The 24,874-nt window shown below is 39.6% G+C and overlaps 1 protein-coding gene across 1 annotated transcript; it reads right to left on the reverse strand.

The window, feature by feature from the left end:
• Positions 1-617: 617 nt before the first annotated feature.
• On the reverse strand, positions 618-23,644 carry trappc10 (trafficking protein particle complex subunit 10). Its single transcript, XM_074695377.1, has 23 exons — positions 23,469-23,644; positions 18,661-18,742; positions 18,424-18,559; positions 13,527-13,726; positions 13,235-13,430; positions 13,041-13,152; positions 12,701-12,948; positions 12,461-12,607; positions 12,237-12,351; positions 10,765-10,841; positions 10,511-10,602; positions 9,918-10,058; positions 8,236-8,345; positions 7,629-8,158; positions 7,378-7,519; positions 7,096-7,254; positions 6,756-6,985; positions 6,499-6,599; positions 5,070-5,193; positions 4,802-4,966; positions 4,488-4,668; positions 4,124-4,318; positions 618-2,088 (listed from the first exon to the last, which is right to left on the reverse strand). The coding sequence occupies exons 1-23, from the start codon at positions 23,527-23,529 to the stop codon at positions 1,841-1,843; spliced, it is 3,792 nt and encodes a 1,263-aa protein (XP_074551478.1). The 5' UTR covers positions 23,530-23,644; the 3' UTR covers positions 618-1,840.
• Positions 23,645-24,874: the final 1,230 nt, after the last annotated feature.

The following is a 24,874-nucleotide window of genomic DNA, read 5'->3' on the forward strand; positions in this document are numbered from 1 at the left end:
AAAAAAAAATTCCAGGTTTTTTTTTTAAATTCGAAAAAATTAACTACAACTTGAAAAATATTTAAAACTAAAAAAATTTAAAAAGTAAAAAAAATAATAATAATAATTAAAATGGATATTTAGTTCAACAAAAATGTTAATGTCATGATCTTATTCAGTGTCAGTGCCCTAAATTATCAATACCCTATATAAGAAAAATAAAAATTCATTATTTCAATAATATTTTTTAAAGCTACAAGGAGCCACTGCAGAGGAGTCAAAGGTTGAAAACCATTGGTTCAGAGAAACTTTTCTTACCTAGAAATAGTGAGTCCATAAATTCAGAACAGAAACGTCTGAAATCTGGTGAAAAACCCTGAAACATGAGTTTTATTTTGGCCACGTTAATGATTCTCAAACACCACACTGAGTCAGTTCCAATGATTTTTTAATATAGTTGGCAATCAAAGATGATTTTGATTTGAATCAGTATTTACAGATCAGTATGTACAGTGGTCGAGAGGAGCAGGAGGAGGAGGAAGAGGAGGAAGAGGAGGGGGAGAGAGGGGGAGGAAGAGTCTGACAATCATTCTTTAAATAAATGAATAAATAAATCCAGTGATGATTTATTTCACTCATTTATTCATCACCTAAACTAACAGTATGTGTGCATAGCTCGGACACAGATTTGGCGACGCACACACACGCGCACACACACACACACCTCGCACACACTCAATAAATATACACACACGATATGAACAATCCACTGAAGGGTCAGACAATAGAGAGACGTTAATGTGCATTGGCTGATCTTCGTCTGAATGTCACACACTCTCACACACACATTCACAGAGCTACAGCAGAACAGACACACACATCACACACACACACACACACTGCGGCTCACGCTGAGCCTCTGGTGTTATCGCTGCTTTGTGTTTGAGAGCATCAAAGTCAGAGGATCAGTCGCAGCTTGAGTGGAGTTAAAAAATCACGTCTTTAAGGTGAGTTCAGATTTATTTTAGGTGTTAAAGAGAAAAATGACGCTCGAGTCGTTTGTTAATCTGCAAATAAGGAAAGAAAAATCTGCTTGTTTAGATTCTTTGATTAAGACATATTTTTATATTTCAAGAAACTGAACCAGGAAATGTTTCTTACCCCATCAGCAGATTGTTTTTAGGTGAATCAAGCGTCATTTCTGTCTTTTAATATCTTGAAATGAGACATTTTTCTGTTTTTTTCGAATTTAGTCAATGAGACGTTTTTATTAGAAATCAAACACTTGCTCAGAGCTCAGTGTTTTTCTGTGTGATGGATCTTTCTCTGGTGTTTTTCAGAAGCAGCGTCTGATCATCGATGTAAGTGCGGAGTCTAAAGTCTGAAACCAAAGCAGCCGATGACCCAGAGGCTCAGGAAGAGCTCGCACAGCAGGACGCACGCCGTCAGGGTTACAGTACTTCAGTAGCTGATCGAGGCGAACACACACGCAGGGCTTTGGTGCATCATGGGACAATCAGGACTGTTTCCTTCAGCTCAGAGGAGCCGCGCAGGCGCCGTCTGATCCGTCAGTCCGTATATATTCATATATTTATGTATTTATCTCTATAAATCCATCCGATGAGCTTTGTACAACATATGGCAAAGAAAACTCTGTATTTAAATCTGCAGATGTCATTGGCTCGTCACTGCGCCGGTCCGTAATGACTCCAGTGATGTGAACGTTTCATGCTAAGGGAGGAGTCCGGTCTTCCTCGTGGACTCGTGGACCCGATTCATCCCGGAGTAAAAGCTCAGCAGAGTCCGTCCAGGCTCTGAGTTCGTTTCTGTAAGGAGGAGGCGTTTGCTTTACCCACCAGGGTCATGTAGCGTTGACCTCCATGATGTGGTCGTCCGTGGCGGGCAGCACCAGGACCTGCCGCGTGTTGCTGTTGTTGAAGACCTGACCGGGGCTGAAGGGCTCCAGGCGCGGCATGGCCACGCCCCGCTGCTGCTGGTCGCCGCTGCCCACGGAGTGCACGCTGCCCCGGCTGCGGATGCTGGCCGTGTCCGCCTGGTCGTCCAGCGTCTTATCCAGGAGGGAGAGGCTGTCGTTTTCCACGCAGCTGTCTGAAGGCGGAGAGAAACGGACCAATCAGAGAAAAGGCGGGACAAAAAGAACAGATGGCGCTGCAGGAAAAACTGCATCATGGTCCTAAAATTCATCTTTTCTCCTCAGCTTCATCACTAATTGCAATTTTTTCGATATTCCTGATTTTAAGTTTCCTTTTTTTAAAACCAGACCACGTGAAACAGTTAAACCTTGATGATGATGATGATGAGGTCCACGGACTTGACCAGGAACCATATGTTCCCCGAAAAGTGCTCATCACATGTGAGTCAGTTTATAGGATTAATTCAGGAGATCTGGCATCACATTATTATATAGTACAAGAAAAAAAAATGTCGCCCTCTGCTGGAGGAGAGTGGTAATGTTTTTCCAACCCAGTTTATAAACAAAGACTGAAATAAAGGATTTAAATAAATAAAAAAATGAACAAACAAATCATGGTTTGAGAATCCTAATACAAAATATCTCAATATTTATGTGAACTGTTTTTTTCTACCACCCCTATAAAAAATAAAAGAAGCTTTGCAGAAAATATTTCTGTTGTATGACTGCAGAGGATTGAAAATATTAAACTTTTATTGAAGCAAAAATTTGTGCGCTGTGTTGGGAGATTTTTTTGCAGGAATGTCTTTATTTCAACTCGTGTTGCTGGAAACATGGGGCTGCTTCATGACAGAGCTGAAGCAACATTTAGTCACTTTTTCACGCTCTTATGCTACAAGCGTGTTTATCCCCTTTGGCAAAATCAAACTTTGAGTTTAGAGAAAGTTTTTAGGGTCCTCTCCTGAAGGGAGATTCAGTGAAAATTCAATATAATATAAAATCAACATACCAAGATGTGCTCTCTAGCGCCACCTAGGCACACTAAAACAGCTCTCATTGGCAGTAGGAATGTCATAGAGAGATCAATCTAACATCAGAATGTTCGTCTCATTGAGACGCACAAATTATGTGCAGACACCCCTGACCTATCTCGAACAGGAAGCCTGCAATTTGCCTTTGAAAATAAAATTTGGCCAAATTTTTGGGCCTTAAACAAAATGTATCTCCTCCTATGCCGTAAGTGGTATTAGCTTGAAATTTGCTTATATGACAGAGTGGACCCTGCTTTACAAAACTGTTGTAAGACTTTCTTGTTTCTCAAACGGTTTTCGAATGGCGAGCCCTCAAAATCAGTGAACCCAAAAGAAGCGTTTCCAGCTCCCTTCATTAGAATGAATGGGAGAGGAGGATCCAGTGCCATGAAAGCTGCGGCAGTTAGGCCTCTACACAAAAAAGTAAGAGTGGTACAGCTTTAAAAATGGCATAAATGGATTCCTGACAAAGTTTAATACAAAAATACCCTGTTTCTAGAGAGATGTGGTCAAAATTGTGGCATCTATGAGAAGAAGTTTCTAAAACTTCAGTCAGTTTCTCTCCTAAGAGGGCAGCAGTTGGTGATGATGTCACAATGATTGAGAGTTCCGTGCAGCTGGTCATGTGACTCACTAAAGGCGGGAAAATGGAATGTGTGTGAAAAGCTACAGAAGCTTTCTGTTATTATTTTAAAGATTTTTTTTTGGTTTTTGTGCTTTAATCGGAAAGAATGGACAAGGAGACGTTAATCTTTGTGAGGAAAAGAAGAAGATACACATGAAGTCAAACCAATGAAAGGAAAAATTTCGAATCCTTCAACACTTACGACATCTTTGTGTTAATTTATCAGACTCAGATCCAATCAGATGGATTTTAATTTGCAGTTTTTAATTGTCGGCATATGGAAGGTAAAGATGGTGCTTGATGATACTTGTGAGAGGCGCTGAAACATAAGGTGTGACAGCTGTTCTCCAGGAGTAAAGAGCCTCCTTTACCTCATGTTAAATCAGCATCATTAAAGCAAAGATCTAACGACACAGTGATCAATAAAAAGAGATTTTAAATCATGATTAAAGCTGCTTTATGGGAGCAGAGATGCTTTAAATAGAAGTGATTTTATCCTGAGTCAATCTCTCCTCATCGTCATGAGAGCCGCGCTGTGAGGGGTCGGGGTCTTACCGGGGTCTTGTTGGGGGGCCACGGCTGCGGTGTGGGGCAGGTACTTTAAGACTTTGATCTTGGGGAAGGGCAGGTGTCCTGCAAACAGCGGCATCACCTCGATCTGCACCTTGTGGGTGGCGCTCGCTGTCATGGGCATCGACACCATCCCTGAGCTCTTCCCACACACAGCCCAGTTACTGCTGCTGTCAGCCACTGCACACACACACACACACACACAGAAACACACACACAGTTTGGAGATTACAGCTGTGACACATCTCTGGAGTGTTTTCTTGAATATTTTCGATTTTTATTTAAAAACTCAGCCTCCTCAGACGTCGTTTCTCCGTCTCAGAAAGCGAAGCGGGCTCCTCACACTGACCTTCATACATGAGTTTGGTGGTTTTCAGGCCGTCAGAGTCCGTCTTGCTCTCCTCAGCGATCTCGCCCTCTCCAGGCTCAGTCAGTCGTGTGATACACACCTCCAGCCCGCAGAGGAGGCCAGAGCGACAGTTCTGCTCTCCAGGAGGAGGGAAGATCTCTGCCTTCACACTGTACAGCGTCTGACACAATCACAGAAGGGTTAGTGTGACTTTCCAACACTCAGGGACACAAATCAGCATTCTGCTGCACAGCACAGGGTGAAACACTGGTTTATGGTGTGGCTAAAGGACGGAAACGCCGAGGCGGACTCACGGTGACTCTCTCCAGCTGGAACTGGTAGTGGAAAGGTTTGAAAGCAGAGACGTCTTGGTTGAGCGGAGAGAAGTTTGCAGAGAAAACACACTGCAGACATGAGGGCAGGTCGTCCTTCCACCTCACCTCCCACAAGCAGAACACACTGTGCTTACTGCACAGCAGCTGCACACACACACACACACACACACACAGACAGCATTAAATCAAGGTTTTAATGGAGGTTTAAATGTGTATTCAAAGACGCCGTCTCCTCTTCCTGGCTCACCTGCTGAGTTTTAGTGTTGAGGGACTGCAGCTCCAGTGACGCGTGCTGCTTCTCCGTCAGCTTCACTTCAGCCAGCGTGAAGCTCACATCCGACACGTTCTGCACGCACACCTGGATGTACTTCCTGTGGAGTCGAAGGGGACAAGTCAGAGATGAGCACTGAAGAAAATGAATTCTAAGTTAGTGTTTACGTCTTGTTTGGGTAAAACTGTCTCATCAGACTGAACATGAGCCACAATAACCAGAGAAATGATTTCTTTTAAGACCTCAAAAGACAAAATTGATGTTTAATTTGTCTTAATATCTTGAAATAAGACTGAGAAATTCTGTGATTATAGTCTGTCTAAGCTGAGGGTCTTCAACCTGTGGCTCTGGACCCTCATGCGGCTCTTTGACTCCTTTGCAGTGGCTCTTTGTAGCTTTAAAAAAATATTATTGAAATAAAGAATTTTTATTTTTTTACAGAGGGTATTTATGATTAAAGACGAAGACACTCAATAAAATATTAAAAACATTTTTTGCATATTTATAAAGAAAAGGAATAAAATCTATTTATTTTTATGCAAATTTAGCAATTTTTTTTTTTACAATTTTAGCAATTTTTTTTGAAGTTTTAGCAAATATTTGCTCATTTATAAAATTTGAAAATTTGGCAGATTTTTTTGAATTGTCAAATTTTTCTGATTTTTTTGCAATAATTTGAAATTTCACAAGTGTAAAAATATTTGGTTATTTTTGCAATTGTTTTTAAATTTTGAATTTTTATGAAAATATTTTTTAAATTTGAATATTTATTTTAATATAAGCACCAAGATATCACATGTAAAGTTTCATAAATTAAAAAAAACTTCTTATTTAGATAATTAGTCCACAGATTTTTAATTATAAATGAGATTTTATACACCGTTTTGTCTTAACTGTGATGATAAAGTAGATTATGTTGTTCCAGATAAATTGAATCCAGGTGAGCTGAGGCTAAATGGCTTGTTATCAAATTCAAGTATTCCTCCAAAATTTTTGAGTTATTTTAAACTTATAAAATGTTTTTTTTTTTTTTTGGCAAATTTTAAAATTTTTGCAAATTCATAAAATTAAGACTTTTACACATTTTGGAAATTTCAATTTTTTTTAAACATTTTATTTTTCTAAATACTTAATTTTTTTAAAATTTCAAAAGTTTTCACAATTGATCTAAAATTAAAAAATTTAGAAACAAAAAAAAATCACAAATTAAAAAAAAATATTGTTTAGATAATTATTCCACAGATTTTAACTATGTATAGAAATTTATACACTTTATAGTCTTCATTGTGAAGATAAAGTAGATTTTGTGGCTCCTGAATGGTTTTAATCCAGGTGAGCTGAGGCTAAACGTCTCCTATACAGAGTAAAGGTTGCAGCCCCCTGGTCCAGACAACAGGAAGCTCACCTGTTACCAGCAGAAAGCAGCGAGTGTTTGGTTTTAAAGGGGATGTAGAAGGTGAGAGCGAGCAGCGTGGAGTAGATGGACCACGGGCAGTCGATGGACATCTGCAACGAGAAACAAGACGTCACTGTGACGCCTTCTCAAAACCAAAACAGCAAAACAAACCAACAAAATTCTGAACTCAGATTCAGAATTTTTTCTGGTTTATAAATGTGAAGATTCTTTCTGAAGCAGCTGCTCAGGATCATTTAATCTCTCACCCTCTGGTCGATGGCCGTCATGGGCGTGTCAGGGTGGCTGTAGCTGCGTGGTCGGTGCCGAACCTCCCCGTTGGTCAGCCTCTCATTGGGCGGCCGGTCAGACCCTGATGGGATGACGCAGAGGACCTCCAGCTGGAACTCCAGAGTGTGGTAGGGCTGACAGGCGGGCAGGCTGATGCTGGTCACCTTCTCAGAGGACTGGATGGAGAGGACGCTCTCACCCACCAGCTCTGATTGGACGGGGAGGAAAAGGAGGCGTGAGGATTTTCAGACACCATGAGGAGACGGTTCAGGTTTCAGGTTTCAGGTTTCAGGTTTTAGGTTTCAGAGGTGGACTGACCTGCAGCGGGGTTGCTGATGCGTGCGGTGCAGCTGCTGGAGGGCAGGATGGGCATGGTGTCCGTGTTGCTGAGCTGCAGAGCGTCTCCTTTCTTCACGGCGTAGTGACCCGTCAGCAGCGTGAACTTCACCATCTGAGGCAGACCGGCCAGCAGCGGCTCTGAGAGCGGGAACAGGAACACGGTTAGAGCAGAGAGCAACACGCCAACGCTGCAGCGAGCTTCACAGATAATCAGCTCCGGCTCTGAGCGTTTATGTCGTTAAGTCTGTAAAACCTTCAGACCTGAGAGCGGCTCCACGGTGAGCTGCGGCTCCTGAGAATACACCTCGTACTGGACTGACGGGTAGATGTGAGGCAGCACAAACTGCACCTGACCCACTGTGGCGAAGAGCTGACGCAGCGTGTACGTGCCGGGCTGTCCGCTCTGCACAGAGACGTGAGGAGGGATCAGAGGATTAAAAACGACAAACCTGGACTCAGAGCGCTCAAAGCGAGCTGACCCGTTAAAAACCCCTCTGAGGGTTTGGACTCACCGGCGCCGTGAAGACGATGCTGTTGTTCCCCGGCTCTAACGTCACATCCTGGACTTTCAGCATCTGCGCTCCTTCCTTCACGGCCACGGTCGGCGGGCTGACACAGTTCGGCGTGTCCGGCGGTGAGTTGCTGTCATGACGCCGCATGAGCAGGTGAGTGTTTTTACACACCACTCCTGTGGAGTTCAGAGAATTGTCCGAGGGACTCCGGTCCTGGATCTCATCCAGCTCCAGAGCGGGGAACACGGAGGAAGACGGGGGACCTGCGGAGGACTTAGCCTGGATGAACTCCACCGTTCCTGGGTTTGAGAGCTTCTGCGCGCCCTTCAACCTCCCGTTGGTCCCTCCACGCTCCACGTCGAAGTGGATGCTAGCAGCTAGCTGCTGTATCCTCACTGACACGGGCATCAAACACCGCAGTGTGAGCTCCACCTGCAGCACGGCTCCTGAGTGCACCGAGGCCGTGGACGGACGGAACTGGAGCTGCGTGAGCTGAGCGAAGACCCCCAGACTCAGAGTCACCGCGTCGGCTGTGAGGAGGAGGAGGAGGAGGCGGAGTCAGAGTAGGGTACGCAGGCTGTGAGCTGTCTGTGTGATGATGACTTACCAGGATCTCCAGACTTCCCGGCAAAGCTCAGGATCTCCTGACAAAAGTGCTTCCTCTCCTCTGTGGTCAGATTCACGTCACCGGCCAGCAGGGCGCTGGTCTGTAAGTAGCTGCAGAGGAGGAGTGAAGGAAAACAAACGGAGCAGACAAACACATCGACGGAAAGTCCAAACCTTCTGATGTTATTATCAAACACCAGAGCGGACTGTTTTCACCTGAGCTCAACAAAACGTTCACAACACTGAAGATTAAATAAATATGAAACGTCAACAAAGAAATGTTTGCTTCGTTTCTTTACACTGACATGTTTTAAACTCTTGAAGGAAAAAACAAAATAAAATAATGAAAATAATATTCAAACATTTTAATCTCCTTTTAAAGGTAACTGAGCTTCAACATTTATCACATTTTTCTTTTTTAAACTCTGTTTTTATACAATGACACCCCCATAACGATCAAATTATTTTGGAAATGGTTCAGCGGCCCACTTGCACCACCTTCACGGCCCACCAGGGGGTCGCAGCCCACAGGTTGGGACTCACTGCTCTAAAGTCTGGAAGTTTTTTGTCTGAAATTATGACTTTTTAATTTCTGCATTTCAACTTTTTCACTCCATAGATTAACTCGTAACACATAACTTTGAACCTTTATCCTTAAATATGAATTTTATCTCATAAATTATTGTTTTACTATGGATTACGTTCTTATAATTTCTCCAAATATCTCAATATTTTAATTTTCAATCTCATATTTTTTTACTTTATATCTCCTATATATAACTTACAATTTCATTATTTAAACTTTTTTTTCTGAATTCTGACCAAATATCTCATTATTTTGACTTTTTATTGTACAATAATTAAGAATAATACAATAATTTCAACTTATTATCTCATATTTTTTACTTTTAATCTTAAAATTGTGACATAAATTTAGACTTTCCATCTCATAATTTGGATTTTTAACCTTATAATAATCTTAATATCTCAAAAATGACTTTAAATCAGTGATTCCCAATCCGGGGTACCGCACACCTTGCAGAGGGTAGGTGGAAACCTTTCAAAATTCATTTTTCTGTCCCAATATTTTTAAATTAAGTGTTTTTTTCCTTATTATTAGAGTTTAAATGACTGTTTAGAGGGGGTTATTCAACGGAGCTGCATTTTTTTGTGAATCTAACAAGAGTCATATGTAAAGGCAGGTTGATTATTTTTTATTTTGTATCCATTTATTTTACTTATTTGCTTTCAAAGCAAAATATAATTTATTTTCATGTTTTATTTAAGTTGGAAAAAAGAAAAAAGAAAAAAAACAAGAGAATTAAATTTTCAAATTGAGGAGATTAAATGAATTTCATTTAGTTTTTAATATCTAACATTTAAACTTTTCTATAATAATTCTTAAGTTTGGTCTTATTATGCTGTGTGCTCAGCATTTCAACATAATAATGTTTGTTTTTCTCATGAATTCAACCTATAACCCCATAGAAAGTCATAACAATAATATATGAAGACAAAACTATCTCTATCTCCCTGTTTGAGGATAACTTCCAAACTAAATCCTTTGAATATAAATAAATATCTGACTCTGTAACCTCCCCATCGCTCTGAGTAAAAAGTGTCTGACTGTGTCGGAGTTCGTTCTCCGGTGGACTCAGCCGCTCTTTGTTTATCAGAGGATACTCTTCAGTTCTGCCCAGCAGCTTCTGACACTCAGCGATCTGTTTCCTGGTGTGTGTGACGGGAAGGCTCCATCCCTCTGACACGTAGGACTTCAGAGCTTCCTGCAGGAAGGTTTCTGCTCGCTCGGGGTCTCCCTTCCTCCTGGAATTCACACAGACACACAGAAACTGTTCTCAGAGTTTACAGACAGGATGCAGCTTTTTATTTCTGAGGCCTTCTGACGAAGCTCGCTCTTAACCAGCGTGGCTTCACCTCGTCTCTCTCTTTATTTGGGTTGAGTGGCGTCTGTGGGAAATTAATTTGAGTATAATAAGAAAACCACAAGCTTTCAGAGCTTTAAATGATCAGGTTAGGGTGTAAATATTCAACGAAAGCATCTGCAGAATGTCTCAACTCTTTTTTAGCTCCTGGTTTCAAAGCGCCCTCCCACCCACTGCAGTCTTCATTTACTGCGCCTGATTAAACCGCCCTCTGCTCAGGAACGTGTGGGTGTTCGTACGAGGCGACTGACAGCTCTGCAGAAGAGACCGAATCCCCCACAGCGACTGAAAATAGCCGCGTGTGTTCGGTGTGTTTCTGCGCCCCGTCCTTACATGTAGAACTCAGCCAGGCTCTTCCCCACTAATCTGGCAGACCTCGTCCTGCCGATGGCTCGGTACATCTCCATCGCAGCGTGAGACAGCTCCTGATGAGAGGAGGAGAGAAAGAGGGAGAAGATGATCAGCTCCACAGTTTCCTCTGAGAAAATCACATCAGAAAAAATTGGGCAGAAAAACATCTGGACAGGAATTCAGAGAATGTGTTAACTTCCTGTTTTTGAGCGAGCTGTTGCAAGAAATCGACTTACAAGATAGTGTCTCTCGAAAGCTTCCACAGAGGACAGCGCTTCCTTCAGCTTCTTGTACGGGCTCTGCAAACTGTTGACTGAGGAGGATAACAGGGAAACACTCACACAGAGAGCAGAGCTTTGTTTTAAACCTTTCATCAACATGACCGGCTGAAACGCACCAAGAGAAGGAGGAAGATCCCAAACCTGGAGCAACTAACTCAGCACGACTAACTGGTGCAAATTAAAACCAGTGCATGCAGTTTTTTTAATCTGTGCTGGTAGACGCTGCAGCAAAGGCTCATGTGCATGCTTCTGACTAAACAGCAAAGTCAGAAAACTGGAATCTTATCAAGTGTTTTTGTCTTATTTTCAGTAGAAAATGTCTTTTCAGACTCAATATGAGCCACGTTCACCTGATCAGTCCAGAAAAATGTCTTATTTCAGGTTGTTGAAAGACAAAATGAGGTCTGAATTACTGTGACAAGTTTAAAAAAATCTGCCAATGGAACACGAGAAAATTTATAAGTGTATTTACTTTTTGCATTATTTGAATTTTTGAAAATTTATAAATTTTGAAAACTTTTTTTCAAATGTCATATTTTTCTGATTTTTTTTGCAAAAATTTAAAATTTTAAAAGTTTAAGAATATATTTTAGATTATTTGCATTTTTTAAAATATTTTGAAATTTTGAATTAAAAAAATAAAATTTTATTTAAATTTTTGACATTTTAGGAAATTTTTGCTAATTTATAAAATTTGAAAATTTTCAGTTTTTTTGAAGCTTCATTTTTTTTGCAAATTTTTGAAATTTAAATTTTTTTAACCTTTTTGAATGTTTTTTAAATTTCACAAATGTAAAAATATTTGAAAATTTTGCAATATTTAAAAATTTTTAATTAAAAAAAGAATAAAAAAAAATATTTGAAATAAAAAAAACCCAACACATTACTTGTGCAATCTTATCATTTGAAAAAATCGTCCTGTTTCTATATTTCCTCAGATTTTAGGTATAGAATTTCATACACACCTTATACTCGTTTTTGTGAAGATAAAGTAGATTTTGTGGCTCCTGAATGACTTTAATCCAGGTGAGCAAACCCATGGTCTGATCAGTCTTTTTAGACTTAACGTGAGCCACATTCACCTGACCAGAAAATGTCTTAGCTCAAGTTATTTGAAGACAAAAATTAGCTCTGAATTACTGTTAAAAGTTGAAAAAAACTTACAATAGATGAAGAGAAAAGTTTCCTGTATTAAAACATTATTCTAGTTTCAAACATTTTTTTCTTGCTCTATTGTCAGATCTTTTTCTTGTGATAAGCAATTCAGGCCTCATCATCTTCTTTGAATAACTTAAATAAAGACATTTTCTGGACTGATAAGTTGAATGTGGCTCATATAAAGTATGATAAGACAATTTTTACTTAAAATTAGACGAAAACACTTGATGAGATCTTAGTTTTTTGCAGTGCGGAGTCTGAACACTGACCCGTCTCAGGTCTCTCGTCTCCCAGTCCGGCCAGCAGATCCACGGTCCTGTTCAGGTCATCAGACGTGGGCTCCTTCTCTGACACCAGGCCACAGAGTTCACCCAGAGACTTCAGCTGGACCACACAAGCAGGATTTCATCATTAAAAAAGAAGATGGTTCAAAGACATAAAAGGACCAAATTAACAGATTCTGAGTCGTTGAGGTTGGATGTAGTGGATTTACCTTGTCAGTAGCGTAGGCCCACAGCCCGACAGTGTGAGAGCAGTTTGCAGCAAGCTGAGCCTGATCACAGCATCCCTCGATCCGGTGCAGGACCTCCAGACAGCTGAGAAACACCCAGCAGTCCAGCGCCCCCTCCAGGACCGACACCTGCACAGTGAGAGGGTTAAAACCACAGATCCAAACGACCCGTTTTCATTCAGAGACTGGTGCATGAAGGAGGAGGAGCGCTGTAATCTTCACCTCCAACAGCCGCAGCTCCTGCACGCAGTTGTGCAGCAGCTCCAGGGCTCTCTGCGTGACCTCCCACGGCCTCTGCAGGAAGATGAGTAAGGTGCACTGACGGGAGAACAGATAGCTCCTCAGATCCAACAGGCTGGCCTCCCCTCGCTGGATCCCGTCCCTCTTCTCCATATCGATGGGCCGCCGCAGCAGCAAGCCGCTCCAGCTGCGCACCGGGGCGCAGAACGAGCCCAGCCAGTTCGCCGTATCTGAGGAGCGCCACAGAAAACAGGCGGTGATTATTTCACTTCAGGTCGCAGCTTTTATGACGTAAACCACGGTAACCAGAGTCTAAACTCACCTCCGGCCCCAAAGTTCAGGACATACTGAGTGAAAAGAGCGTCCAGTTCATCGTACTGGACCAGAGCGTCTTCAAACTGCTGCAGCATCTCAAAGACAAAGGCCAGCTCCTCCTGCACAAACACACACACAGAAAGACGAATGAGACTCAGCTCAGCAGGTCTACAGCCCACAGACCGGTTCCTGAGGACCTACCTGGACCATGAAGTATTCACAGAAGCTCCAGCCCGGCTGGGTGCGCTTCTCTCGGAGCGTCCTCATGTCGTCCTCGAAGCGGCCCAGGTTCTTCGTGAAGGACATGAGGAGGAGGGTCCGCAGTTTGAGCAACAAGGAATTCCAAGATTCCTGAGAGCGGGACGAGTCCTTCAGAGGGTCTGACAGCACCACACACCTGCACCACGAGTTACATTTGATTACACTTCATATCCTCCTCTCTGAATAATCTGAGGATAAAGTCAGGATGTAAAAAGTCTCCGGTCCTCCTCACCTGTCGTTCTGCTTGTTGCAGAAGTCGCTGCGGATTTTATCTACGATGGACGACCTGGGCAGGATGTTGGTCTTGTTCTTCTTCTTGGTGTCATTGGTCTCGACCACGATGATGACCCAGTCTGCTGAGCCGTGAGTCCGCAAACTGTTCTGCCAGCGCATCATGTCCTCCTTCACCGAGGACTTATACACCTCTGTGTCCTGCAGGAAGCAGAGAAACAAACTTTTATTATTCAAGAAGAAGAAGAAATGTCAGACCCCCTCTCAGTCAGATTTACTCAAACTCAATCAGGACGGGTGAAAATAAAAACTTCTTCTCTGTTAAACAATCTGTTTCTGGTATCAGATGAGGGACACTCATCAGAGATTTCTGGAGATGAAACTCCTGAAGAACGCAGGTCAGCAGGTTTTTATTCAGAGAAACTTCTGCTGAGGAACATTCAGACTGAATATTTCTCCTGGAGGGTATCGTTAGCATCTGGACGGAGGTGGAAACAAAATAACAAGTCAGTAGTTATGTAATCGTGTCGCTGTCGGGGAGAGGAACTGGAGGACTGATGTTGCACAACGTTTGGGAAATGAGTCTGCGATTCAGCTTTGAGCCTTTTTTCAGATTATGACTACAGACTAACAGCTTATTCAGCTTCAAACCCTCAGACGTGTTGACTATTTATTTATTTTAATACAGAGAAATTCATAAGCTGGAAGTGGGTTCAGTGACACGTTTTGATCCTGAAACACAAAGAGCTGTTTGAGTCTGAGCTCCACGTGTGGGACCACGAGGACACAGAGCATCTGATGCCCGAGGATTTCAGAAAATGTAATAAAATGATCCAAACTCAACAAATGTAATTATCTAAGAACAAGGAAACGATGTTCCTGTTATTGGTCTGTTGAGTTTCAGGGTCAGAGGCCTGATTGTTGAGACTCTGTTTGAGGTTTTAGGTTGTTTCTGTTAAACTGGGGCAACATCTGCACCAGTTTGGGTGTTTCCAGCAGTTAGAAAAAACCCAGACCAGATCCCTGAATATTTGTCGTCCAAGTTATCCCTGAAAGTTTCTTTTTTTCAGTTTGTGTCGCTCTGCGCTGTCTGAGGCCCTGCACATGAAGCTGCTTATTTCAAAAACGAGCACCCCCCCTCATTTGTTTTTAAAAATACTTTCATCTAGGGATGTTGGATACCAAATTTTTTCAGACCGATCCCAGTACGAGTAGGGATGGGTGCCTTTCACATTCAATACGGTACAGATGCCCAGTACCTGGCAATCGGTACCAGTACTCAACGGTACCAACTTTTGGTACTTTTTTTGTTTATGTGGCAAAAAATATCGTTTTTTTAAATAATAAAATGTTTTTTTTTTTTCAATCTTGCATATTTATGCTTCAATATATAACCTTTCAAAGCTGTGTTCATGTCCAGTATAGAAAATCGCTCACTTCCACCCCCTCACAGTCACAAGGATGCAATTAGGTATCTAAACATGGCACCTTCTGGTTTCACGTGAATCAATACCTGATACTTTTGGCAGAATTCAGTCAGTACCTATAAAAGTATGGGTACTGAATTAGGTACTTTTATAGGTACTGACCGAATTCTGTCAAAATTACTGGGTACCGATTCATGTAAAATCAAAAGGTACCATGTTTAGGTACCTAAATGTATCCTTGTGACTATGAGGGAGTGGAAGAGTAGGAGATTTTCCATCCTGGACATGAACACAGCATTGCACGGTTATATATTGGAGAATAAATATGTTTAATTTAAAAAATAAGGAAAAAGTATTATTATTACTTTACTTTATTTCTAAACAAAACATGAAAAGAACCGAAAATTGGTACCATTGAGTACCGGTACCGATTGCTAGGTACCGGGCATCAGTAACGTATCGTTTCATATGTGAAAGGTTCCCATCCCTGAGTACGAGTACTCCCTCTTGAGTACTCACCAATTCCAAGGACTGGTGCTACTCGTACTTTTGATGCAAAAAAAAAATTCACAGTGACAGGTCATTTTGATCAGAGACAGCACAGTGACTCTGACATTAAGTCCAAAGTGAAACACAAAAAAACTCTCTGAGTTTACCATTTTTTATAAATAAATATTTAAAAAATATATTAAAAGGGCAAAATAAAACTAAAAGCTGTCAGATATTAAGTATTTTTAAAATAAACTGAAGTGCAAAATAAAACAGTTCAACTGTCAAACTCTCTTTTAGGGATGATTAACGAATTAGGTACTTTTATAGGTACCCACCGATTTCTGTCAAAAGTACTGGGTACCAATTCACGTAAAATCAAAAGGTGCCGTGTTTAGGTACCTAATTGCATCCTTGTGACTGTGAGGGAGTGGAAGAGTAGGAGATTTTCCATGCTGGACATGAACGCAGCATTGCAAGGGTATAAACCAAGCAGCAGCCTCCGGTCTAAGAATATAAGACAATGCTGAAGTGCTAAAATCTGCTGTTTCTCCAGTGTCCACTTGAGGCTGGCTCCGGAAGTAGCCGAAGTCACAAACACACCAAGCCAAAAAAACTGTTTTCAAAGCAGAAATTTACCTATTTACAGCCTGGTTCAAAAAACGTCTCCTGTCTGAGATGGCCACTGTACGGGGGGTGAAATTTTTTCTAACTCGGCCGTTCAGAGGATATTAAGATCGCGAGCTCCCCCGATAAGAGGCACAGCTGAGGGTCATGTGACCGACAGGCGCCCTGTAGCTGTAGACAAAGCCCTTGCCACTACCAATATGGCCGCTATAGCCCATCTGCTTCATTTTCTGTTTCAGAAACAGACGGGTGACATTGGCGAGACTACGTCCATGTTTTATACATTCTATGGTATATACTGAAGAGTAAATATGTTAAATTGAAAAAAATATAAACTTTATTATCAAACAAATTGATAATTTTAACTACATAGACATAGACATATAATCTTCACTTTGGCCCAAGTTTTCAGAAAACATTGTTTTAAATGGCGTAAAACTTCCTGCTGTGTGGACGTCTTTAGTTTAGGGTCATTATGAGACCTTTTATTATCACATGCAGCTTTTTAAACACAGGCTGTGTTATTCAGGCGTCTTTGCTGCTTGTAAATGTTGTAAAAAGGTCAGACGCAGGTTAGAGAAACGGTCGGGGCTAACTCAGGACAGGCCGCTGTGTTTATACAGAGCAGAAAGCTGCAGGTACAGGGAGTGATGGTAAATAAAAAAAGTTTGTTTACGTTCACAACAAAGCTGGAGATTCAGGAAATAACCAAACAGGACCAACACAAACAGTCTTGACGCTGCTTATGGTCGATACCAAGCGTGAAAAATGAAAACTCAAGGTGTTGACAGGTGGACGGTCACAAGCAAAGAGGTCTTCAACGTTCACAGGGTGGTAAAAAATCTGATTCGAGCTTTGAGGAGTAAAAAAAGACAGATTTTAGCTCTGACTCCTCCACAGTTTGTTTGACGCCTGAACCAATCAATGAGACCTGACCCCGTGCTCTGAGCGGACGCCTCCACTCCCACGGTCCGCTGAATGTGCAGGAATTCAGCGTCCACTTTAAAACCCTCAGTTCCTACATTTACATTCACATTTTACTGCAGCTGTAAACTCAAAGCTGGACTTTACAATCTCTCCAACCTCGTAAGCGACCTGTCCTCTGCACCTGTTACAGACGAGGACTCGATCTGCTCCTCGTAGTAAACGAAGGAGGAGGCGCTGCAGCTTCTCACATTCAGTCCACTTATATAACGGGAGCGGTGCAAACATGACTAACACCTTCAGAGTGTTACAACTCTTCAAGGAGGGTAATTTACAGCTCCTCACCCTGAGCCAAATCACTGAAGCACTTCTCTTTGAGCTGCTTTTCCAACAGTTAATGCTTCTGTCTCCATGCTGCATTCAGAGTCAGGCTGCTCAGTAGGAAATGTCATGACTCACGAGCTGATGACAGCACTTCCTTTAACGAAACAGCTGCTCAGTCAGCAGCAGCAGGTTCCTGCTTCCCTTCTTGTTTTTCTCCCGTCCTCTTTCCCAAAGCAGCGCAAGGAGGAGAAGTTCACTTCAGGCTGCACACCGCTCGCTCAAACCGCATTAAGTAAATCTATGTGCATACTAACGCAGGAAAACTTCTCCTGTCCTGCAAAACTTTGTTATGCTTCTGAAAAGTCTCTCAGAGGTGTGTGTGTGCAGGGTAAACACAGCTCCTCATACACACTGCCTGCAAACCTTCACAGACGTGGAGTCACGCCAAAACGTCCTAACTCACAGAGTTGTTGCATATCGGATGTATCTGGTGAAATGAGTTTGCATATCGCGCATACGGAGGCGTCTGTGACCTACTTTGGCCCAGATGGGATGCTCGTAAGTCCTCGTCTATTCTTAGAGGACAGACGGGCTGGCTTCACCTCTTCTGCAGAACACAGCGCACAAACTTTCTCCACATCCTGCTCGACACACCTCCAGGAAAGTGGCGTTCAGCTGCAGCAGCGACACGTTTTCTTTCGAACAGATTCATCTTTTACTTACGAGTCTCACAGCCTCATGACAGAAACCATAAAACTGTTATTTCATCCAGAGTCTCGCAGCAGCTGCACACTTTTATGAGCTCACAGGAAGCTTTTACAACCAAGAATTTAATTATTATTCATGCAACTCCCTGACACCGTCACACAAACCTCCATCATCTGCATAACTGTGCTGCACAAAACCAACACGGAGCCTCTGCGCTTCATCTCTCAGCAGGACGGAGGGAGAATTTAGCAGAACAGCCCTTTATTGTCCTGCTGCTGGGACACAAAGTTTGTCACGATGCTATAATTAATGTTTCCCAGTACTCTTAATCAAATTACTGCACAACTGAATGGCTGCGGTTGTTGTGTAACGTGTGTGTTTGTGTGTTTGTGTACTCACACAGCAGTCGGTCCAGTAGATGTGCAGGAAGGGGAAGGTGAGGAGCGCCTTGTTGCCCTCCTTTGGGAGCAGCTCCTCTTTAAACTGGACAAAATTAGCTTCAAGGTGGATCATTTTTGGAGCACGGCCGTACGTCCTGCAGAGAGCAGAGAGCAGAGAGCAGAGAGCGCAGGATGTGAGGAATAATCTGCAATCATTTCATGAAATTTCTGTTTGTGTCAGTGAAGCAGAACTCACCTCCTCCACTCCATTGGCTCTCTGGGAAGTTGTTGGGCCAATGAGGTATAAAGAGAGGTAAACAAGCTCTGATCTCCAGCACCTGGAGGAAAGAATTGTTATTTTTCTTCCAGAGGGTATTGATGATCAAAGACAGTGACACTAAATAAAATCATGTGTTAACATTTAGTTGAACTAAATCTTCATCCCATCTGTCAATAAAGCCTGCCACCGCTCTACTTCACCTACTACAACATCAACAGCCCACCAACTTTCCATGCACCTGTGGCTAACCTCAAGTTTTACAGCCCTGGGAAGATAACTACATCTACAAAAAGACTAATCTGGAAGAAAATACTGATTTTAATTCTGTGTGGATGGATTCATTAAACTGACAATGTGCTGGATAAATATACATGATTGATATGTGGCAAAACATTATCAAACAACAAAAAAATGAACAGTTGAGAAACATTATCAATATATGTTATCAGATTTAAGTATTCTTTCAAAAACTTTGAAATTTTTGCAGTTTTATTTAAGTTACAAATTTTGCACATTTTTTGAAATTTCAAGTTTTGGAAGTTTCAAAACAACTTCAAATTTTTGCTAATCTTTTGAAATCACAAAATTTAAAAAAGGGTACTTTTTTTATTTCTTCTTTTTTTGCAAATGTTTTGAGGTTTACATTCTTATTTTTATTTATTTTATTTTTTTAATTGACAACATGCCAGCCTAATATACATGATTGATATAAGGAAAAAAAAATAGCAAACAACAAAAAATTGATCAGTTGAGAAACATTATCAATATATGTAATTAAATTCAAGTGTTCTTTTAAAATTTCAGAAAAATTTGCAATATTATTAACTTTGAAAATGTTGCACATTTTTTTGAAATTTCAAGTTTTTGGAAGTTTTAAAACAAATTCAAATTTTTGTAAATCTTTTGCTTATTGTTTGAAATCACAAAATTAAAAAAAACAAGATACTATTTTTTTGGTTCATTTTTTTTATTTTTGCAAATGTTTTGAAATTCTACATTTAAAAATTTTTTTTTTTTTTTTTTTTTTTTTGATTGACAACATGCCAGCTTAAAATACATAATTGATATGTGGCAAAACAATTTAGCAAACTACAAAAAAAGGATCAGTTGAGAAAAATGATCAATATGTGTGATCAAATTAAAGTATTCTTTAAAAAAATTGAAATATTAGCAATTTTATAAAATTTGAAAATTTTGGACATTTTTTGAAATAGGAATCTAATAATTTTTCGAAGTTTCAAAACTATTTATCACATTGCTTCATTTGCTTTTCCTTTATTTTTCTTTTTTATCCTTCTCTTTGTGAACGCATTGTTTTTCATGTTTTTCTGCTGATTTTGTTGCCAAATGTCTGTGATCCCTGCCACACCCTAATTACCCTACGGGGACAATAAACTAAACTAACTAACTTACTATTTCAATTTTTTGCTAATCTTTTGCTAATCATTTGAAATCAGAAAATAAAAAAATATATATAACATACTTTTTTAAAATTTCATTTTTTTCGAAACTTTGCAAATGTTTTAAAATTCTACATTTTTTTTAATTGTTAAAAATAAAAAACACCAAGATATCACACATACAATTTCATTAATTGAAACAAAAGCCCTCTAGTTCAGATAATTATTCCTTCGATTTTAACTACATATGAATTTCATACACCCTATACTCTTTATTGTGAAGGTAAAGTAGATTTGTGTCTCCTGAATGACTTTAATCCAGGTGAGCTGAGGAAAAATGGCTCCTTCGGTAGTGAAGCTTGCAGACTCCTGCACTAGTAAGATAGTTTGGGCTGATTTATGATTACATTGGACAGCTTTTGTAAAATAAACCCCTCTGTAGCCACAAAGAGAGAAGAAAATGCTACAAAAATGTACATCAACACACTCCAAAACCTGGAAGAACTTCAAGGATTTTCCTCAGGTCTCACTTTCCGAAGGTCAAACATAACAACTTCAATGCTTTGAAGCCACCTGAATGAGACACAACACTCCCCTCTCCGTCTCTGTTAGAAGGATAAACACCTCCAGCAAACACAGAAACCCTGAAGTGTGATTCTGATGATCGAAGGATGCTGAGCGTCTGCCAGGAGCTGCCTGATTCTCGGCCAAGTCCATCAGACTTTTTGCAGGTCAGCGTCCTGAAGTGCCCTTCCTCTATTTCTCTCCTAGCAGCTGCATAAATTTAATAAAATATTTACTCCTCATATTTCCACACCAGAATGCAGTTTGTCTTCTGTTTTATCCCCATGATCACAACGTTAAACAACAAGACTCTGACTCACGCTGCATTTTCTGTCTGAAGGATGCAACAAAAAGTCAAACACAGAGGCGAGAAATTATGTGTTGACACCAGATAGCCCAATTTATCAAATATTCAAGAAGAAACAACAGAAAATTGCTGTTTTTCCTGTTGGCTTATCTACAGGATCATTACTCTGTGAACCTGACCTTCACACTGACACCCAGGATTTGTAAAATCCCTGGTCAGACTCTACATAAATAGACCCAGCTTTCTCTGCTGATGTCTCGTTTTAGCGGCACTTAAACTGTCATTCATGGTGGCTGAGTGTTTATATTTGATCAACAGCGACTTCGAAGGGTGAGTTTCCTGTTCAAGCTCCACTGAAAGTGGGCCAATTCAAACGAAGCGCATCAAAAGTCTTTTTTATGAATACTCCCTGAAGGGGTCTTTGCAGTGCTTCCTCAGTGTTCATGAGTTAGCCGAGGTGTCAGCTTTTTAACATCACTGGTTATGGAGCAGGTCTTAAAGCTCCACTATGCGCGAAAACTTCATCTACAAACATCAAATACTACTCTGCAAAAGTAAACATCAGTGTTATCCATGCCACAAGAGCATGAGCCTGTACACACACAGCCTCAGATAATCATTACACAACAGCAGAGTCCGTAACAGCAGACGGAGCAGGAAGCTTCAAGTTCTTTCATAAATCAGCAAAATTTTAAGAATTAAACCACCTCATCTGATCTTATATCAAACACAGAAAAGAGTATTAATTATAAACAAAGAAAGCAGATATAGAGAGGTCTTCATGTGCTATATTTTGGCAAATCTCCTTTGCAGCGGCTCCTTGTAACTTTAAAAATATTATTGAAATAAAGGGCTTTTAATATTTTAATGATAACAACACAGACACTAAGTAATATCAAAATATAAAATTTGGACTAAAAATGCATCACCTCTTGAAACGAAGCTTTAATTTTTTTTGTTATTTTTTTGTGTTTTTTTTTTTTGGGGGGGGGGGGGGAGGGGGGATTTTTTCATTTCAATTTTTGACATTTTTGCAAATTAAGAAATAATTCCACATTTTTTTTAAATTTTGCAAATTTTTGATTTATTTTTTATAAATCCCTATTTTTTTGTAATTTTAGCAAGTTTTTACAGTTTTTGGAAATCAAGCAAAATTTTGAAATTGCATTATTTAGTTGTTTTTTTTGTGCAAATTTATGACATTTCGTCAATTTCATTGAAATTTTGCACATTTTATAAATTTATTTTTTATTTTGCAAATTTTTGATCTTTTTAAATTTCCAAATTTTGCAAAATTTATAAAATCTATGACACTACAAATTTCTTTTTTTTCTTAAATTTGCAAATTTAATAAAAATTAAAAATTATTATTATTATATTTATTGAAATAAATTAAATTAGTTAATTAATAAAAATAAAAAACTAAGAAATCACATGTACAAATTTATAAACACTAAAACTTCTCGTTTTGATAATTATTCAACTGATTATACACTTTTTTTTGTCTTAATGTGAAGATAAAGTAGATTTTGCGGCTCCCGAATGACTTTCATCTAGGTGAGCTGAGGCAAACCGGCTCTTTTTGAAAGTAAAGGTTGCAGACCCTTGATTTAGATGTTTAAGACACTGTTGGATGAACACGTCCTGTTAGAAGGATTTTCAAAATAAAAGAAGACTTTTATAAGACAGCAAATAAAAATCTAAACAGCACATTGCACAAACATACATGACAATATTTACTTCAGTTAAAAAGTGCAGAATACAGAATAAGTGTTTGTACTCTCCACCATGTGCAGCCACACAAACATAATTTCTGACTCATCTCTTCTTAGTTTGATATTCAGAGGCAAAACAACAGTGAGGACGCCTGACAGAGGGGTTTCCTGGACCCTGCTACATGCAGTCATAAGACACCGTGATAAACCAGTGATTAATGTATCAGAGGGTTTAATTCCTGCCACATTCAGACCCTCACTCCTCTGTACAGTGGGGTACCTCTGCACCACCCAGCCCTAAAAATGGAGCAGCTGACAGTGAGAGGTGAAGCTGTCATCCTCTACTACAGCCGGCTCCTAAAATAACTCCTCCGAGCAGATTTCATTAGCCTCCTCAGGGTTTATGAATGACAAACATGATGTGGTAGCTTCAGTGTTCCCCTGCAGTGAGAGGAGACAGTGTGTGTCCAGCAGGAATAAGGTGATATCTTCTGCTCACTGCTGAACCAGCCGCTGCAGACGTGTATCGTTAGCTAGGCCTGGTAATCAATGTAGCTACCGGCTAGCTCTAACAGACACAGCTCATGGTTAGAGCATTAAAAGCAGGTGTTGTTACAGTAAAGGTGAATGTTGGAAATGTAATATTAAAAAGGGTTAATTAGTCCACCAGTCTCCACAAACACACGTCCCTAACCTGGATAATAAAAGCTTCCAGCTAGCTGAGCTAAAGGAGCTAATGAGTGAAGCTAACTGTCAAAGCAGCAGAAATAAGAGTTCGTTTCTTCATTTCACACTCACATGTCACGATCGGCTTGTTTTCCATAGTGTAGATAATCGGCTTGTCTTCTTGACACTCCATATGTGTTATTATCGGTTGTACTCCATGAAGGTGTCACACAAACAGAGCTTTATTATCACTAAATGCTAATGTGTGTTCAATCGATGGGGCCTGTGTCCCCGCTGAGCTACAGGGAAGTACGTAACCCGTGCGTCATTAAAGGGCCAGTACGCGCTTTTCTCCTGTCTCATGAAAAACATTTGAATCTTTATTTTCTTTTCCTATTTATTTTTTTATTTATATATATTTCTTTTTTTATTTTTTGCTTTTTTATTATTTATTCATTTATCACCCTTGTCTGTAGGATTTATATGTATATATATATATATATATATATATATATATATATATATATATATATGTATATATATATATATATATATATATATATATATATATATATATATATATATATATATATATATATATATATATATATATATATATATATATATATATATATATATATATATATATATATATATATATATATATATATATATATATATATATATATATGTGTGTGTGTGTGTGTGTGTACTCAGATATACATACAATGTTGAAAAAAATATATATATATATATAAATATATATATATATATATATATATATATATATATATATATATATATATATATATATATATATATATTTATTTATTTATTTTTTCAACATTGTATGTGTATCTGAGTAAGTATACATGTTTGAATATGTACAAATTACTAGACTACCAGAGTATTGTGTTCCCCACTATTACCTTAGATCAGGGGTTTGCAACCTTTACTATCAAAAGATCAATTTTGCCCCCTCCTCCACCAAAGAAAAGTAGTCTGGAGCTGCAAAAGCGTAACACAGCTTGTAAAGTTTTATAATTTTCATTTTTTTTTATCCGTTTTGATCTGTTATAACTAAAGAAATCCCCCCAAAGAAGAGTAGTATGGATGTGTGGGCCTACTTTAAAAATAACCTCAACATTTTAAACATAAAAACTTTACAGCCACAGCATTAGCAACTTAATTAATAGTGAATAAAAGTTAGGATTATTTGTGACTAACCTCCACTCTAGTGTGCTGTGAAGTCTTCTCTTTTAGGGAGCAGTTTCAAAATCAATCTATCTCTGTCCTCTTCAGTTTGGTTCTTTGCAGCAGACTTTTGTGATTGTTCTGAAAATGTCTTTCAACATTACATCTTTTTGTTGTTTGCAAATTTCTGGCCACATAACATATGCATATCGTAGTTGACAAGTTGTTAAAACTTTGTTTTAATTTTTTCTCTTTTTTTCTCCCTTTTTTATTTTTTTCCCTCTTTTTCTTTTGAAAAAATAAATAAATAAATAAATAAATAAATAAACAAATACATTTAATGT

This window comes from Halichoeres trimaculatus, unplaced genomic scaffold, assembly GCF_033239565.1.
Source record: "Halichoeres trimaculatus isolate MK-OKI-2021-1 unplaced genomic scaffold, fHalTri1.1 fHalTri1_scaffold_19, whole genome shotgun sequence".
NCBI lineage: Eukaryota > Metazoa > Chordata > Actinopteri > Labriformes > Labridae > Halichoeres > Halichoeres trimaculatus.